At 45.1% G+C, this 18,933-nt stretch overlaps 2 protein-coding genes across 2 annotated transcripts; one reads left to right on the top strand and one right to left on the bottom strand.

The window, feature by feature from the left end:
• The first annotated feature begins 3,886 nt into the window (after window positions 1-3,886).
• LOC134436016 (free fatty acid receptor 2-like) lies at window positions 3,887-8,143 on the top strand. The gene is made up of 3 exons (XM_063185046.1): window positions 3,887-4,104; window positions 6,588-6,878; window positions 7,123-8,143. Exons 1-3 carry the CDS (start codon window positions 3,893-3,895, stop codon window positions 8,141-8,143), a joined length of 1,524 nt encoding a protein of 507 aa, XP_063041116.1. The 5' UTR covers window positions 3,887-3,892.
• A 2,814-nt stretch (window positions 8,144-10,957) lies between these two features.
• si:dkey-211g8.9 (free fatty acid receptor 3) lies at window positions 10,958-16,526 on the bottom strand. Its single transcript, XM_063185045.1, has 3 exons — window positions 15,738-16,526; window positions 13,995-14,423; window positions 10,958-10,975 (listed from the first exon to the last, which is right to left on the bottom strand). Exons 1-3 carry the CDS (start codon window positions 16,524-16,526, stop codon window positions 10,958-10,960), a joined length of 1,236 nt encoding a protein of 411 aa, XP_063041115.1.
• Window positions 16,527-18,933: the final 2,407 nt, after the last annotated feature.

Here is an 18,933-nt window from a genome sequence, read left to right as displayed (position 1 = left end):
GGACGTTCTGGACAACGTACATACAAACACACCCAAAGTAGCAAATGGGGGGTTGGATGGGGGACTATATTTACCATGACTGGCTCAACTGGACTCTGGATCTGTAAACGCAAGTGCTTTTTGTAATTGAAAGAAGAGTTTTGTCATGTTATGTGATGAAAAGAAAATGACTGACCTTAGAATTTTTTTAATAGTGTGTCTGAGGAACAAAACTATGGAATGCAACACAATGCTTTTTGACAAAAAAATGACAAAAGGTTGAAAGTGTCCCAGAGAAGGTTGATGTCATTTTGTTCAAATCTTGAGGCAGTCGAAAGCACTGAATGAAGATGTTGATCATGTAGGCCAGAAATGTTGTAATTTTTAAGTGAAATTTATTTTCTTATTTTATTGTCAGACCTCAAAGATAGAAGCTAAGATAGATCCATTTGTTGTAGAGAGAGAGAGATGCTGGAGATGTGACATGAAATTCAAATTTTACTTTAGGTCAATTTAAAAAAAACATTTGTAAGCCAAGATTTGAAATTCTGGAGGTAAATGAACTCAAGAGACTTTCCCCCTCAGCTCCAGAAGTGGCGATATGGGCCTGACATGGTGTAGCAAGTCTGTTGTCTGCTTTTCCTCATTTACCCTTGATAATTGTTTTCTTCCTTGTTTGTTCAAATCCAGAAACCACAATTAAGAGTTTGCAGGTATCCACACTTAGTAACTCTCTGTACATCCTAACCACTGGCATGATTTCTATCAAATTGTACAATAAAATTGCAATGTTTATATCTGAGGAGTCTTGCTTTTTATATTCCAACAAAATAAGAGCAGGGGCGCCGCCTGAAATGTTGGGCCCCATGAAAGATTTGAATTTCGGACCCCTGTTAGTAATGTCAACGCTTGGGCCCTTAAAATCTGTAATACCTTCCCCCACCCATGCGTAATTATTATTCAGTAAATATTAATTCTATCCATTTACAGCTGGATCACTTACTTATTTGTGCTTTTGTCCCTCCAAGGCTGGAGCACTGCACTGCACTGCTCTACTCCTCTCTATGAAGGATCTCTGTTTAAGAGACTATGTGCTGCATTATGTCCAAAAATGCAGCTGCAAGCATACGTATTTAGCCTGAGAAATACTATGCTGCTTTGCACAATGGTTCTGATCTGAAAGACAGCATGGAATCTACGTATGCCTCAGAGAGGGTTCCAGATAGACATTCGCAACACCCAATAAGCCGTCATCAACCGTAAACCACACACCCCCGACAGGATTTACAGTAGGCAGGTCTCCAGACCTTATCTGTGATTAGGTCTGGTGGTAACCAGGTAAATTCTTACTCATACTAGGCCCTACTTTTTATCATTTAATAGCCTAACACATGGCCAGCCCCCCTCCCCCATTCTTATTCAAAATGGAAGAAGAGGGGCTGGCCATGTAAGGCTATGGTTTAAAACAATAAAACAATTCTCAGCATGTGTCTGGGAAATGGTACCTGAGATGACTTCCAAGAAGTTGGCATCAGACAAGTATTAGCTTTGCCAAACAGAGTAAAGGCGGAAACATTATGCGCCATGGTGTTTACAGTAACAGGGATATAAAGGATTAGTCCAGCCTCGCAGCATTGGCTGTCCTGTGGCTTATTGCACATGTGCACAGTAGCTGTATGCTGTGTGGGATCAGTCAACATCCTTGAAGCCCCTGTATTCCATGTGTCACTGTATCCTTCTAAAAGGGATGCTGGCAGAGACACTGGGCTGGCAGATATCCAAATGAACTGTTGCTATAAGGATAATCTTGAAAGATAGGGGGGGTCCTTTCAGATGACTTTGTCCTGGGCCCAGTCAAAGCAGTCAGTGGCCCTGTATTGGCCTATTAGACAACAATGCCAAGTGAAGTAATTTTTTATTTGTATAACACACAACATAGTTGACCCCCAAAGTGCTATACAGAGTGCAAGATAAAATGAAGAGTTCAGATGCAAAACCCCCTAAGTGCCTTTTCAGAAAATAATCTTAATTCATTTTTTTTTAATACAAAGCTATCAAAATCGCATATTATTTTATTTTATTTATATAAATATTTTTATAACTATTTATATGTATTGTCAAGTACATGAATGTAAACCAAACCAACAACGGGGTTCTCTAAAAATATAGAAGTGCAGGTCTTCAGAAATGGAGTTAGGGGGTTTTGCATCTGAACTCTTCAAATACAAAATATATAGAAAACAGTTTGAAGTCAAAATAACCCTCTGTCCTATGAGTTGACCACCCCATGTACCGACACACATTTATAAACATTTACGAGAAAGCATGACCACAAATGCTAGATGAAAATGTAAAAAAAAAAGTTATTCACCACACTAGAAATTCGATTGGATATAGTCCAAAATGTAGACCACGACATGTCATGATCTGAAACTCTGATCTCACCATATTCATCTGGCAGTAGACAGAGGCGGACGTTCCATTAGGCAAACCTAGGCAATTGCCTAGGGCCCCGGCCAAATCTGTCCTGCTTAGGGGCCCCAACTATCACACCAGTTGCCGTAAACAAACTTATGCAAAGTAATTGAAGATACGTACATATGAGACAAAACACCTAAATAGTCTATATAATGACTTTTGAGGGCCCCATGTTCATATTTCACCTATAGGGCCCCAAAATGGCTAGATACACCCCTGGCAGTAGATACAGGTCCATGAAAACCAGGACAAATAGACTGCTCAAAAACTCACCTTAGATATCACCTTATTCCTGCCTGCAAAATTGATACACTGTGACCAGGGCTGCTGACAGCTTTTGCTGGTCCCGGCACAAAGTCACCTGGAATGTCCCCATACTTACAGTGTAAGGAGGACCCAATGCTGCCCCCCCCCCCCTTCCTGTGCCCAGGACAACTGACCCGTGTCCTCCCTGTCGGCTTCCCTGCCTGTGATACCTAAAACAAACTTGTCATCAAACTCACATGACCTTCAACAGCTCGTGTGACTCAATGTTCTCCAGCTGCTGTAATTGTGACACAGTTGTGTGTACCTCCTACCTGAGTTTCCAAGCGTTGCTGTGAAACGCTGTTTGTACAGCTTTGGATACACGTTATGGCAACATACATTTATTAAATTTCCTCTCTGTCTAAAAGTCAAAGGCATTGAGAGGCATTGTTTGCCATGGAGTGCAATTAAGTACTTGTTAAGCTGGTGCTCTGGTGCACTGGACCTTCAGAACAGACAGAGACCTGGAGGAAATAACAAAGGAAGGATGGATGTATCTGAAGGTAAGACTCAGATTAGTTTTCTTTTATTTGAATGTGTGTGAGTACTATACGTAACATACTACAGTACTTAACCCTAGGCTCAACCCTTGAAAACTCTGACCCTAATCCTATATACATTTTGCCACTGGGGCACTAACATAACTAACTAGGTAGCCTAACTCATACTGTATGTGTAATTATGTCACGCTGCATCGGCTGCTTTATTATAGAATTCAAAGATAGTATCGAAGATTGCCATCTCTGTTATTAGTCGTTGTATTTTATATTTTATCTTATAGTTTTAATATGTCATGTCACCATGCATATAATCCAGGGCTTGCTCAATTTCATACGTTGGAACTTTAAGGGAGGCTTTTAGTACTGTTTATATATGGGATTAGTTGAACTGAAATCAAATTACTTCAACCATAATTTGAAATGGCTGAAAAAGAGCTCTAAATTTACTGGTTCTTCCTCATGTGTAACATTAGGGTTTGTCAACAAAAAATAATTTCTGCCATACCATTATGCGTTATGCTGAGAGAACACAGTATACAAAAAACATTGTCAATATACCCAGTTCTTTTTACTTCTGTTTAGATAATCAGAGCCTGCTGTGAACCCCAAAACATCATCTTTACTCCGCCATGTCGGTGAGTCAGATCCTGTTGTGTGTCTACATCGTCACTTTCATCCTTGGCTTTCCCGCCAACATCCTGGCATTCTGCACCTTCTGTGTGAAGGTGCGCCGCAAGCCGGCCCCCATGGATATCCTCCTGCTCAACCTTACCATTTGCGACCTCATCTTCCTCATCTTCCTCCCCTTCAAGATGAAGGAGGCGGCGGACGGCATGGAGTGGTATGTAGAGCATGGGATTTTGATTTGGTTCTTTAGATTCGTTTTCTTTTCTTTTTTTAAAAGATATTTTTAGGGGCCTTTTATTTGATAGGACAATCTGAGATGGTGACAGGAAGCGAGTGGGACAGAGAGACGGGGTGAGATCGGGAAATGACCCCGGCCGGACTCGAACCGGGGCACCTGTGGGCATGCAAATGTGGTGGCTTTGCGCGTTGCGCCACAGCGTCCCTCTAGATTTGTTTTTTAATCTCTCTTGTCCAACCTGTTGGAATTACACTGTGCCTTTCAGTTTTACATTGAAATCATAATTATTGTAGTCAGAAAACCAGCAGGAATGCGGGAGTGCTTCAGGGGGTTCACCTTTTTTCCTTGGTACACATCATTGTAGGGACTCTCTAACTTGTGCAGGATAAAGGAAATCTGAGGCACTCAACTTTCAATTTTTGCAATTTTCTTATGTGACGGAGGTGATCCTGCTCAGTTCGTCCCTCTGGAGGCGCGAACCTGCCACCTCGTCAACTACATCGATTAGGGCAATGGGAGTCACAGTACAAGCGCGCTGAGCTAAAGGGCCGGTCCGATAGCCAAATGCTACCGCACTGTATTCAGGCTTCGGGAGGGAGGTTCACTAACGTTCCACGCCACACTCTGCTAATTGGCCTCCGTTACACTCTTCCCCCTAAACCTCACTCCCATCCGGGTCACGGCAACACTGTCACGGAGGTGGCACCCTCGGGGCACGAACCTGCCACCTCGTACACAACATTGGTTCAGCAATGGGAGTCACAGTACGAGCGCGCTGAGCTAAAGGGTCGGTCCGAGAGCTACCGCACTGTATTGAGGGTTCGGGAGGGAGGTAAATGGTGTAATGGTGTAACCATCTACCATACCATCTTATCATAGTAGGCTGATGGTAACATGAAGACCCAGAGAAGGAAAATGAGAACTTGAGTAGAAGCGGATGGCAAGGCCAGACTTATTGTTGAAGTGGATGAAATCAGGTGAAAGGTATAGGAGATAAGTCTCAGTGGACTTACGTAACTATGGAATGTTAGGTGTTGTATGGTTTTGTAGCAGGTGTGTCTCGTGGGCTATTCATTTCAGGAGAATTCCAAGACTAGAGTGGACAAGCGACTAAAGGCAATCAAAATAAGTTTAAGTAATATCTGTGGTATTTTATGTCCTGACGGCGTGAAACTTTGCTCTGCACACCACATTAACCAGGCCCGCCCTCCTAGTGACGCAACACCTTTGCAGTTGCTTCTAGTCAGGCCAGGAGCAATACAAATATTGTTTCTGAGCTCCGCAGAAAGGAAGAACTCCACCCACTTTGTCGGGAAGCAATCAACTTTGAGCAGTTCCAACAGCCCTGGATAGAGTCGTGTTCAAGGCAGTGACATGGTTTAAGCAAAGACCTTCTATTGGAAAAAAGAAAATGTTTGGTTTAAACTTCAGCACAGCCTTTTCTGGCCTCGACCAGTAGTAAACCGAGTTAGGCGGGTTACTCAGGCCGTTTGGGAAACATTATTCGTTATCTTCTTGGTCAGTCAGACCAACATCTCAGTATGAGATTTGAAAGTCAATGATAATCAGGCAATACCACCATACCACTGGAAAGTTACCTTCCAAATTTTAGATCATTTGTTCGAATGGTGTGGGAGTTGTGTGTGGAACAGACACACAAAGACACAGACAAAGGTTTCTTAAATTTTTAGATAGATGGAGAATCAGAGGATGGGCAAAGTTTGACTACAGGGTTGTTGGTTGGAACTTCTGGGGTTCTACAACAAGCTCTTCTGGTGTCATGGAGGATAAACTGCAGTACCTTCTGTGCTCACATCTCTGTGGTGTGTCATTTTTAGGGCCCAAGCAACGAAGGTTACTTTTCTCTGTTTCTTCCTCTTCCTCTTCCTCTTCCTCTTCCTCCTCCTCATCATCATCATCATCTTCATCTTCTTCTTCTTCTCTTTCTTCTTCTTCTTCTTGTTAAGGAGGTGGGCTTTAGATCAGAGGGTTTCTACCTCACCCATGGCTGAGGTGCTCTTGAGGAGGTCACCAAACCTCACACTGCTCCTGGGGCTGATTAGCCTGGTCCTGACCAGCCCATAATACTACCATTTCATTTCGTATTTATGGTCTGGCATTTGTTTGCTCTGAAGCGATTGTAGGAAGCAGGAAGTTTGCACTCAGTTATGGTTTGAAATTATTGGACACCTCTCACCCAATTGCTGGCAGTTACTCAACAACAACATAGCACAGACCAATGGCTCTGGCGCAGATGTGTAAAATTCTATTGCTCCAGGCACTCCACAGAGAAGCACGGCCAGACTACAGTAGTGGAGCCAATCCTTTGGCGGAAGTACGTAGGATGGCTCGCGAGGCTAGGGGCTGATACACTGCACAATAACTTTAAATCGCTTTGGATTAAAAAGCATCAGCCAAGTGTAATGTAATGTAATTATCATCCATGTTTTCCTTTGCAGGTACATGGACTACATCCTGTGTCCCGTCGCCAGCTTCTTCTTCTTCTCCTGCATCTACACCAGCACCTTCATCCTTACGGCGGTGGCTGTGGACCGCTACCTGGCCGTGGCCTTCCCCATCAAGTACAACGTGTGGCGCCGGCCGCGCTACGCCATCATTGTAAGCGTTTGCTTCTGGCTGGTGTCCGCAGCCAACCTCAGCATCACATACATAGTCCCCCTCATGCAGCTATCGGACAACGACACCGCCACCGGCAGCAGCGTCGCGCCACCAGAAAGCTCGAAGCCCAGGTTATTATTTTTTTTCTTATATATGTATTTTATTATTTCTAATCATCTTTTCAACTGAACATCAATTCCTGTCAGAGGACTTTAGATTAGCCTTGTGGCTAGAATCTGGCTCAACTGTAGGCTTATGTTTCAAGATTTCAAGATTTTCAAGAAGTTTATTGTCATTGTCATTAAAGGCAACGAAATGTTGTGCATTGTCCCTGTCAAATAAACATGAAGCTAAACTTAAGCTAAACCGAAACAGGAAGTGCTACGACAACTTCGAGAACGGCCAGCTGACCATCATCACCAGCGTGCGGCTGGAGCTCTTCCTGGTCCTCTTCCTGGCGCCCTTTCTCATCTGCTGCTTCTGCTACATCAACTTCATCCGCATCCTGTCGCAGCTGCCCAGCATCTCGCGCCAGCGCCGTCTACGGGCCGTGGGGCTGGGCGTCGTCACGCTGCTGGTCTTCACCGTCTGCTTCGGCCCGTACAACATCTCGCACGTGGTCGGCTACTTCCACCACCGCAGCGAGGATTGGCGCCACCTGGCGCTCATTTCCACCACGCTCAACGCCTGCCTGGACCCCTTCATCTTCTACTTCTCCTCGGCCGTGGTGCGCAAGGCTATCAGCTGCACCCTGCGTGGCGTCAGGGACAAGCTGCACCTGCTGCGTTGCTGCATTGCAGGGCGGGTGGCGAGCTGCTGCTGCTGCCGCTATCCACGGCGGCCTCCTGTGGTGGTGCCCCCTACTGGACTGGCTGTGGAGAAGCAGGTTGAGATTGCGATAGAAATGGAGCTTGATGAAGTCGATGTGAGCAAGGAGATTAAGCCTGAGGTTGACTTGGAGACTAAACCTGACGAACACGAAGAGGCTAAACCTGATGTACTCAAGGACACTAGACCCGAGATAGACATAGAGATAGAAGAGACTTGCCCTGGAATGGACACAAAGACAGAATCTGACATGAACATTGAGGTGAAGAACACTAAATCTGACATGCGCAAGGAAATTAAGCTGGATATAATCAAGGAGACTAAAGCTGATATAGACATGGAGACTAGCCCTGACATGCGTAACGAGACTGAGCCTGATGTACTCAAGGAGACTAGACTTGATGTAGACAAAGAGACTAGCCCTGGCCTGGCCATGAAGAATAAATCTCACATGGACAATGAGACTGCTGATATAGACCTGGAGGCTAGACCTGATGTACTCAAGGAGACTAAATCTGAAATGCACAAAGGATGTAGTAGTCCCACCAGCCACTTGGAAAGACTTTGATTTTCTTTTGCACATACACACACACGCACGCACGCACACACACACACACACACACACACACACACACACACACACACACACACACACACACACACACACACACACACACACACACACACACACACACACACACACACACACACTGTATAAACTGTACTAGTGCTGTGGTGTAGGCATATGTGATTCATACTAGATACTACTATTTTTTTTTTTATTTATTTTTTTTACACGTCATCCAACTAAGCAGAGCTTTGCAAAGAGCAATGGGTATATTCAAAAGACTGCTGTACATGACTGATGTTAGATCAACAATGGTCTTAATATGGTAGACCAGGTGTGTTTCTTCAGATACTACCAAATGTAGCACTGAAAAAAACCCGACATCCAGCATATGTTAACTTCATCTCCTGCTTTGAGATGAGAATAGGCCTACAAGCACGGAAGGACATGTTATTTAACCTCTGGTTACTCTGCTGCTGAGAAGAGCACTCGCAAACACCAGTGGTAGCCTTCTCTGAGGTGAGAGGATAAACTAATAAAGCCTGTCATGTGGACACAGTTTTAATGAGCTGCTCCATCCTGCTCTCACACCCTCGGCCAAAAGCACTACGCTAACAACAACGCCACACTACTGCCGCCTACAAAACAATTAGCTCCAGTGTTTGACTTCTATAGCCTATGGCCCTCATAACAAGGAAAATTAGACACCAATGGCCTGTACAGCGTGTACTAATCAAATCAGTAAGTTGCTAAATTGAATTATAGCCAATAATTAACTCAAATCGATGTGTTAAGTAAGAACCACGTCTTAAATTGTACTAGCCTTCACAATACTGTCAGCTTCATTTACAGTGGGGCTCATATGTTTACATACCCCCAGCAGAATATACGCTTTCTCTGCGATTTCTCACGAAATATGACGGATTACACAAAACCTTTTTTTTCACTTATTGCTAGTGACTGGCTTAAGATATTTATTAGCAATATTCTGTGTTTACTCTTTCAAAAGCACGATCACAACCCAAACTACCCAGATGACCCTGTTCAAAAGTTTACATACCCTAGTGTCTGATGCTGAATATGGCCCTGTTTAACATCAAGGACCGCTCTAAATTGTTTGTGGTAGTTGTGGATAAGGCTCTTTATGTTGTCAGATGACAAAACAGCACATTCTTCCTGGCAGAATGGTTGTTTCCTATAATACCTTTGGGTGTCTTGCTGGAACCTCACATTTGAGGTTTCCCCTGAGTGGCTCAATGATGTTGAGATCAGGAAAGTGAGATGGTCGCTCAAAAACCTTCATTTTATTCTTTCTGAAGCTAATGATGGGTTGATTTGGCTTTCTGTGTCGAAATATTGTCATGTTGGCACTGTTGGAATTTCAATTCAGAAATGCAATATGAGGGGTTTGGTTGGAATCAAGCCAATGGGCAAGGGAATCATTGCATTGCAATGATCATTGCAAGGGAAATTGTTCAGGAGGCATAGAACAACCAAAAAATAACTTCAGGTGAAATGTAGGACAACATGAAAAAATGTTTTAAACTGTACAGGAAAGAGGCACTTGAGGAAAGATGGGCTGTTGGGGGTTGCCAGGAGAAAGCCATTACTACAAAAATGCAAACATGTTACTTTGCATATGATACACCAAATAGCATAGTGAGAAGCATCAGAATGCATGTGACAAAGTAATTTGGAAAAATTAGATCAATATGGAACTTTTTTCAGCCACTATTAACAGTACCATTTGGAGAACAGTCAACAGAGCCTATGATGAAAGTTACACCATCCCTTCTGTGAAACATGGTTATGGACCACTGATGTCATGGGGACATTTGAGTTACAAATGCACTACACTTTTGGTCCATACTCACAGAATGATGAATACATTGCCCCGTGAAAAATACTGGAGGAAACTTGACACTCATCAGCCTTGAATCTGCACATGGTCCATTGTTTGGACATGCCAACATGACAATATTTCGACACAGAAAGCCAAATCAACCCGTCATTAGCTTCAGAAAGAATAAAATGAAGGTTTTTGAGCGACCATCTCACTTTCCTGATCTCAACATCATTGAGCCACTCAGGGGAAACCTCAACTGTGATGTTCCAGCAAGACACCCAAAGGTATTATAGGAAACAACCATTCTGCCAGGAAGAATGTGCTGTTTTGTCATCAGAGAACATTAAGAGCCTTATCCACAACTACCACAAACAATTTAGAGCGGTCCCTGATGTTAAACAGGGCCATATTCAGCATCAGAAACTAGGGTATGTAAACTTTTGAACAGGGTAATTTGGGTAGTTTGGGTTGTGATCATGCTTTTGAAAGAGTAAACACAGAATACTGCTAATAAATATCTTAAGCCAGTCACTAGCAATGAGTGAAAAAAAAGGTTTTGTGTAATCCTTCATATTTTGAGAGAAATCGCCAAGAAAGCGTATATTCTGCTGGGGTATGTAAACATATGAGCACCACTGTATATGAGCGTCAAGCAAGACTTTGAATCAGAACATCAGAAATTGTACGCTCACAAATGTATTTCCGTGAAAATGTTCAAACACGTATACACATCATATAGGTATGTCATATTCTTATCTCACACACATAAACTTATCTCACATATAAGCATCTATTCAGTTAAAGCACAATTTACTGTTTAGTAAATGTAAATGTAAATGTAAATGTAAATGTAAAATACTGCATCATCCTGATGCAATAATCAAGATTATTAAAAGGGAAATTTATTTTTTTGCAATGCTTATAGATGCAGTAATGAACAGCTGGCTTGTATTACTGACAAGGATGGATTATGACTCCATGGGCCCCTGGGCCAGACAACAAGGTGCCAAAAAATGTTGGTGTTAGAGACATTTTGAAAATATTGTAGTAAAAAGGGCACTTTTAACACAATATCAGAACATAAATATAGACCAATAGAGAAGTGTTTTTTGAAGTGCCAAGGCTTCAGGACCCACTTGGCTATTGGGCCTCTGGGCATTGGGCCCATAGGCATGTGCAGTAGGCCATCCTTGACTACTGGACACTAATAGTGACTCTTGTCAGGTTTGGTGAGGTTTAGGCTAATTAACTGGTGAGCACTGTGTTTTTGGCACAGATAAACATGTAAATAACAATTTCAAATATAGGTAATGGCTTAACAGTTTTTTTATGAGGAAAAAAAAGATACTCACTGAAGTGCACATTTTGTCATTGAACATGAACATCAGTACATACAGGCCAATCACATTTTTCAAGGCACACAGGTGTAAAAATGTTATAATGCGTTAAATGCATTTTTTGATACCCCAAAGAGCACCCCAATTTCTTTACAGTCACAATGTTTCCTAACAACCAAAAAGCACCGGACCTATGGAGAACATTTGTGACTTTCTCTGATTTAAATAACATTTTTGGCCACACAGAAAATATTTATTAGCCTACTTTATGTTTCTACATTCAACTGATTTCCTTCTGGCTGCCCGTGTGTTGTAGGACAGTATTATCAGGATTTACAATCATATACCGTAGGTAGGCCTATATAAGGCATTTCAACAACCGTGAAAACAAAGGCAATACTTAATGCAATGACTTGGGTTGATTGACTTCATTTTATTATACATACAATGGCATTACATTTCAATCAAAATAACAACCGTGTAGGTCTACCCATTTTAGAATGATCTCTCAAATACATGGGGAGGGCGTCACTATTGAGTAAGCTAGAAAGATATGCGATCATGTTCTTATACTGTGCGCATATTTTTACGCTACTAATTACTGTACATGTGTAGAGATTTAGATATAAAACTGATGAGTCTGATATACAGATGAATGAATGAATGATGAATGAATAATGTCTGATGAAGGCGAAAACACATTACAAGATTAATTCAAATATATGGCTGCCATAAGACACATACGTAAGGCTGAATAATGTTTATTAACCCGTCCTCATAGTATTTGCATATCAAAGAGCCTGTACTGTGCTGGTCCATAAATCACTCACCAAGGAAAACTAAAGTTATTGCTGCATAATGCGCTCCCATAATGCTCTCACCTTTGAGCTTGTGTCCATTAGCGTCAAGACCCAAGAGGGATGATTTAGTGGCATGAGTTCATCCAACACAGTGTCCAGCATTCACACATACAGCAATGCTGCAATTTCAAAAATTTCCCATTGCAATTTACAGCTAATATTTTTTTCCCTTTGCGTCATGTGGAAATGTCAAGAAGTCATTCATTATAACTAACAAGAGAGAAGGGAAAGCTTCACTGGGTCACTGGCATACAAGTTTAAAAAAAGGGTGCTCATACATGTTTTTTTTTTTTTTTAATCATGGATATCCAAACAGCCATGTAAAGATGAAAACAACATGTTGCCGGAATTGAATAAAGGCTTTTTAACTTTAGTAAGGAGTGCCTGAAAAGTTACCTTTACAAAGTCATTCAATATCTTGACATTTTGAAATCAAGTGCTCGTCATCATCCCCCATCATTCAACAGTGTTGCAAGATACATGCAGTACATCGTCATATCATCTTTCTTGAAAAAAAATCCCCACAGTTTCTCATGTTCTTTCATATCCCTGTCATTTACTGTACGTCTTGTCTGTCTTTTTTTCATTCATCCTTTAATTGTCTTTGCTTTCAACCCCAGCAGATGTCCATTTGTCATTAGGCTTTCAGATAAGACCACCTGTTGGGCGGACTCTCGCTCTCTAATCGTTGCTATGGGTGGCACCTTTGCCTTGCTTTTGAGTCTCACTACGTGTGGTGGGAGCTGGTGGCTATGTGGTGTAGTGCATGTTCACGTAGCCTCTTTGTGCAGATGGGGTCGCCGGCGGGCCTATTCACTACTTGCTGAAAAATACTCAACTATATCATAACAACATCTCTATGCAATGACATTAAACACACAGCCATAAATAACAGATTAAGACATAGGCAATACAATTTTGGTGACAATAAGGTTATAACATAGGCTCTGCGCAAAGGGGTTAAATGGGCACTTTGCTGGGTGTCCCTGTCCCCCTACACCACCAGAACCCCCCTGACCTAGTCATCTCACAGGCACACACGTCCACAAGTGCTCAGGTCGCAGATTGGAGTGTCTCTCTCTTTCTCTCTGCAGTCTTTGCTACGTATGGTGGTGTCCCTTGTCTTTGAGTCCTAGAGTCGTTCATCTCCTCCCAGGGGTGTGGCAGCAAATTTGGGCCCTATGTACAATCAGCTCCAATGGACCCCCCCAGCCGCATATCTTCATAAATCGGACTGTATCTGGCCCCCCTATATACGTATATGGGGGGCAGGGAACTCAGGCATCAGCTGGTGGTGGCTCGGTGGTGTGGGCTTAGACATTCACCTCATGGGGACACTTCACTGTGTGTTCCCCCTCCTCCACCCTCAACTCGTCCCCCACTGTCCCTGAGGTGGAGAGATTCTCTCTCTCTCTCTCTCTCTCTCTCTCTCTCTCTCTCTCTCTCTCTCTCTCTCTCTCTCTCTCTCTCTCTCTCTCTCTCTCTCTCTCTCTCTCTCTCCAGTCACTACCAGAGCCATGGAAGTAAAAGTTAGGCTAACCCCACTAACCTCAGTGTTCCATTTTTACATAACAATGGCAGCTCATGGGTTTTTTGACACACAGACAACCATTGAGATGGTTCCAAAATAGTTCCAGGAAGTGAGCGCAGAACACAGAAAGTGTGATAAAAGTAGATGTAATTCATTTTTAATTCATTTCTTTAAGTTTATCTTTGCTTGTTATTATGTAGTGGTTCAGTGTTAGTCTCTAGCGAACAGAGGGCCACTGCCTAGAATTATTTGAATCTACATGAATCATGTCACCAACTGACTTCCTGTACCCCGGCCGGTTATCACAACTCTGAATTCCATGGCTCTGGTCACTACTCATCTCCGCTCCGCTCCCTTGCTTTCGAGTTGCGGAGCAGGAGCTGCTCGTCTCCCCCACCCTCCTCTCACTGCTGCTGTGTTTACAATGTGTAGCCCGCGTCTCGCCCACCCCATCCCCTGCTGCTGCTGCTGGCGGTGGTGATGGCGGCTCGGTGGTGTAGACGTGCACCTCGCGGGCGCTCCTCTGTGTCCCTCCTCCCACACTATGTCCTCGGACCTCGTCCCTGAGGCAGGCGCACAGGCCCCGGGGCCCGGCCCCCGACGGGGACAGCATGAGCATCACCATGGGCTCCAGGAAGACGTTACACGAGCTGGTCAACATGGCCTCCCGTCTCCAGCTCACGTTCTCGCCCAGCACGAAGCCCACCTGTAAACACACACACACACACGCACACGCATGGACGCACACACGCACGCACGCACGGACACACATATACACACGTACAAACACACGTACACAAACACACACATACACACACACACACATACACACACACACACACACACACACACACACACACACACGGACATGCAAACACACACACGGACATGCGAACACACACACATGCGCACAGACACACACACACACACACACAATTCAATAAATAAACCTATATTGTTTAAAATTGACACCAACCTAACGATTAAACATCAGGATTAGTAGAGGTTGAAGAAACTGCATTGGTATGTCTTCGTAAAATCATGTGTAACTACTGTCTTTGATTGTGTCTCTATTATCACACTTGGAATTTGGTAGGATGTTTGATCATTCATTTGTTGGTAGGATTCAAACATAGTAACCCCATACTATTGCTTTTTCCAACATTTAAAAAAATTGAGCTAATGGACGAGTTGGACTGTAGATCACAGGGTTGCAGGTTCAGTCCCCACCCTTACCAATCCCTTTCTCCCTCCCCCCCATGGCTGAAGTGCCCTTGAGCAAGGCAACTAACGGGACCCACTAGTTTGACGCCCTCTCGGTACTTCACATGGTAATCAAACATTTCAAACAAGCGATTTAAGGTTAGGGTTAGGTTTAGGGTTAAGGTTAGGGTTAGGGTTAGGTTTAGGTTTAGGGTTAAGGTTAGGGTTAGGGTTAGGTTTAGGGTCGTATGACGTAAGCGGTAAGTACCGAAAGGGCGTCGAACTAGTGAGTCCCGGCAACTAACTCCACATTGCTCCAGGGACTGTCAACAATACCTGTAATATCTATAAGTCGCTTTGAATAATAGTGTCAGCTAAGTGGGATGTTCCAGTAATTTCCCGGTAATGTTGGATATAGTTAATGTTTCTTAATTCAAATAGTTTTCTTGTGACTCCACACATGTAGTGCTGTAAAAATGAGAAGTTCCCAGAACAATCTTCAGTTTGCCACTGTGAGGGAACCCCTAAAAGGTCTCCAAGGAACCTAAAATGTTCTCTGTGGAGGTTTTTGTTTCCAATGTTCCTCAGAAAACCCAATAACACAAATGTTCTTTGAGAAGCCTTTAGTTTGCCAGTGAAGAAGAACACCTTAAGTTCTCTGAGGAATCTCGAGGTTCTTCCCAGACCTTTACGCCTTGTTACATAACTTTTAGGGTTAGTTGGAGAACTTTCACATCCCCAAACATTATAACTGAAGGTTTACATTCAAACAGTGTGCAGGTCAGGACCTCTTAAAAGGATTGAATGGGAGGCTTACCACATGCGAGGCGTTGTAGGGAGCATAGCACACCACGAACACGGCGAGCGTGGAGAAGGTGATGGCCAGCACCCTCCTCTTGCCACCGGGGGGCAGGCACGAGCGGCCCACCAGGGCCACGCAGCGCATGGTGCAGAAGGCCGTGATGAGCAGCGGCAGCAGGAAGAGCAAGAGCGCCATCTCCAGGCGCAGCGGCAGCAGCAGCTCCAGCTGAGAGTCGGTGAAGTTCTCGAAGCACGCCATGCTCATTTGCGGCACGCTGCCGTTGTCGTGGTGGTTACCACCGCCGTCACCACCACCGCCGTCGTCGTCGTCGCTGCCCACCACAGACACAAAGTAGCCCCCTTGCTCCACCACCAGCCCGAGGCCGAGGTGCAGCAGCACCAGCGCCCACAGGGCGGCGCTGACGAGACAGGACAGCCGGGCGCGCCGGTACAGCTTGTAGGTAATGGGGAAGGCGATGCTCAGGTAGCGGCCCACGGTCACGGCGGTGAGGAAGAGGCAGCTGCCGTACAGCGAGGAGAACAGGAAGAAGCTGTAGATGGGGCAGACGGCGGGGGGCAGCGCCCAGGCCTGCAGGGCCGTCTCCATGGTCTTGACGGGCATCCAGGCCACCAGCGCCAGGTTGGCGGCGCACAGGTTGAGGGCGTAGACCACGCTGGGCGTGGCGCCGTGCTTGCGGGCCTTGCGCAGGTAGACGAAGAGCACCAGCAGGTTGGAGGGCAGGCCCAGCAGGAAGGTGAAGGAGTAGACGACCAGCGAGACGCAGTCCTCCACGGCGGGAACCATCTTAGCTGGAGAACAGGACAGGGGTCCGTTTCTCGATTCTTGTCGTTGCTAACCGGCGTAGCCTCTTACTGCAGAAGGGGTCGCCGGCGACCCTATTCACTTGCTGAAAATGCCTAACTACTTCATAACAACATTGCTATGACATTACAGAGAGCCATAGTGCTGCGATAAGGGGTTAAGACCGTCTTAAGATCGTCTTCCGTTCCGTTGGATTTAGTGGTGAGCGTTGCTGTCGAGAGAGAGTTGAGTCGCTCTTACGAAGGACTTTGCTAACGTCGTTAGCAAAGACGCTTTCGAGATACGGACCCCAGGACAGGACAGGGGTGCCACAACCTTTTCCAAACTAGGTGGGGCTCACTTGAAATTTTGCACAAATGTTTGGGGACCCACCTCTGGCCTAATAAACAACACAACTCAGTGACACACACACACACAACGATTTCAAGGCCCACTTGTAATGCTCTCAAAAGGTACCCATGGGCCCCGGCCCACAGTTTGAGAATCGCTGCTGTAGGAGATGAGGAGCGCCCAACTGTAAGGGTCCTTGCTGTCGATGTCCTTGCCCTTGACAGTCCAATGAGGTTTCAACCTCTGGCCGATCTTCAGACGCAGTTCTGCAGGAGAACCATCCTCTCTGGTCCCCCCTCAGTGGAGGAGATGGTGGCAGAAGATGACACTCTTGGTGATGCCCCTTGCTCTTATTTGTCCAATCAGGTTTAAGTCTCTGGTCAATCTTTACAATTGTCAACAGGGACCATTTTAGCTGCCCCTGTTGACTGGTCAATCGTTAGACCCCCAGTAGACTCCAGTGGAGTGCTGTAATAGTCACTGAAAAAAGCGTAACTACCATAGTACCACACCACTATGACAGTGCACAGGGCCTGGTCATTGCCATTCTGGCAACAGCTAATTTATTACAGGGGCTTTGTCTTACTGGGTTAAGATGCAGTCTTCAACAGGAACAAATCCTGGCTGCCCCGTCTGTAGACGACGATCCCCAGTGGAATTAGCCTGACACGCACGCTCCTCTTCTTCTCTCTACAAAGGTGTCAGTAGATGTGATCGATCTTCAGACACAGCCTTCCATGTGAAACCATCCTATCTGCCCTCTCTGTGGAAGGATGATTCTCCTGCTCTTGCTTGTCGAATGGCATCAGCCTGACACACTTCTGCTTTTTGTCTGTCTTAGTGTCATCAGCATCTGACCAGCGATCTCCAGACACCGCATCCAATGTGAACCTTCGTGTTAGCAGCCCCTCCTGGTAAAGGTGACGATGCTTCAGCTGTTATCTGTGAGACGTCATTGTGTCAGCCTCCGATCGATCCTCTGAACTGCACGTGCATGTGCAGCAGGTGAGTCCATGCGAGAGTCATTACGATCTTGGCAGCACAGCGACAGCTTTGGTCTCCAGGGGAGCTGAGTCCAGACGATAGAAGAAGTACAGTAGTATAGAGATGTTATCTCGTCACCATACACAGTATAGTGAGATGTTGCTTCCGACAGACAGCCCGACAGACGCACAAGAGGATGCAGGAGAGGTGGGTACTAGTGGGTACCTACTACGACACAAAGCTCAAAGCCCAGTGGAGACAACTTAAACGGGGTCAGACAAGTGGAGAGTGACCCAGCCTGTGCCAGATTCGCCAGACCAGACTGGCCCAAGCAAACAGGTGAGGGGGGAGAGGTGGTGTGGAGTTGACAAGAGGCGTGAATAGACTGTGTGTGTGTGTGTGTGTGTGTGTGTGTGTAGGGGTGTGTATGTGTGTGTGTGTGAGAGAGAGAGAGAGAGAGAGAGAGAGAGAGAGAGAGAGAGAGAGAGAGAGAGAGAGAAGTTGACTAGGGGTGTGAATAAATAGTGTGTCTGTGTGTGTGTGTGTGTATGTGTGTGTGTGTGTGTGTGTGTGTGTTTGTGTGGAGGGGTGTGCGTGAGGGACAGAGAGAGAGAGAGAGAGAGAGAGAGAGAGAGAGAGAGAGAGAGAGAGAAGGGAAAAGAGGAAGTAGCTGTGTGACACTGAGCGGTACGGCTTGACGCAAGCGTGGCCAGACGATGAGCACTGAGGCGCACCTAATGGCCTGAGAGGGCACTTAGCTGGCAGAGGGCCCAGCCAGGAATGGCCAGAATAGGAGGTGTGTGCATGTGTGGGTGGGCAGCAGGGCTGGACTGGTCATCTGGCATACAGGGCATTTTCCCGGTGGCCCGATAGTTATCAGGTGCCGATGCTTTTGTTTGTTTGTTTCAAATTTTCCACAATTTAGATGGGGCGGCCCATCTGTGCGTGTTTAATATACAGTAGACTGAGCCCATCATAATTTTAATATGGTGGTGGGAAGGGCTCTAAATTAACACCAGCCAACCGGCCAAATGCTGGTGTAGTTTTGGCTGGTAGAAAAGACTTACTAGACACT

Source organism: Engraulis encrasicolus, chromosome 20, assembly GCF_034702125.1.
Source record: "Engraulis encrasicolus isolate BLACKSEA-1 chromosome 20, IST_EnEncr_1.0, whole genome shotgun sequence".
In the NCBI taxonomy this organism is placed as follows: Eukaryota; Metazoa; Chordata; class Actinopteri; order Clupeiformes; family Engraulidae; genus Engraulis; species Engraulis encrasicolus.
The sequence above is the reverse complement of the archived record's forward strand: the minus strand, read 5'-3'. Positions and strand labels throughout refer to the sequence as shown.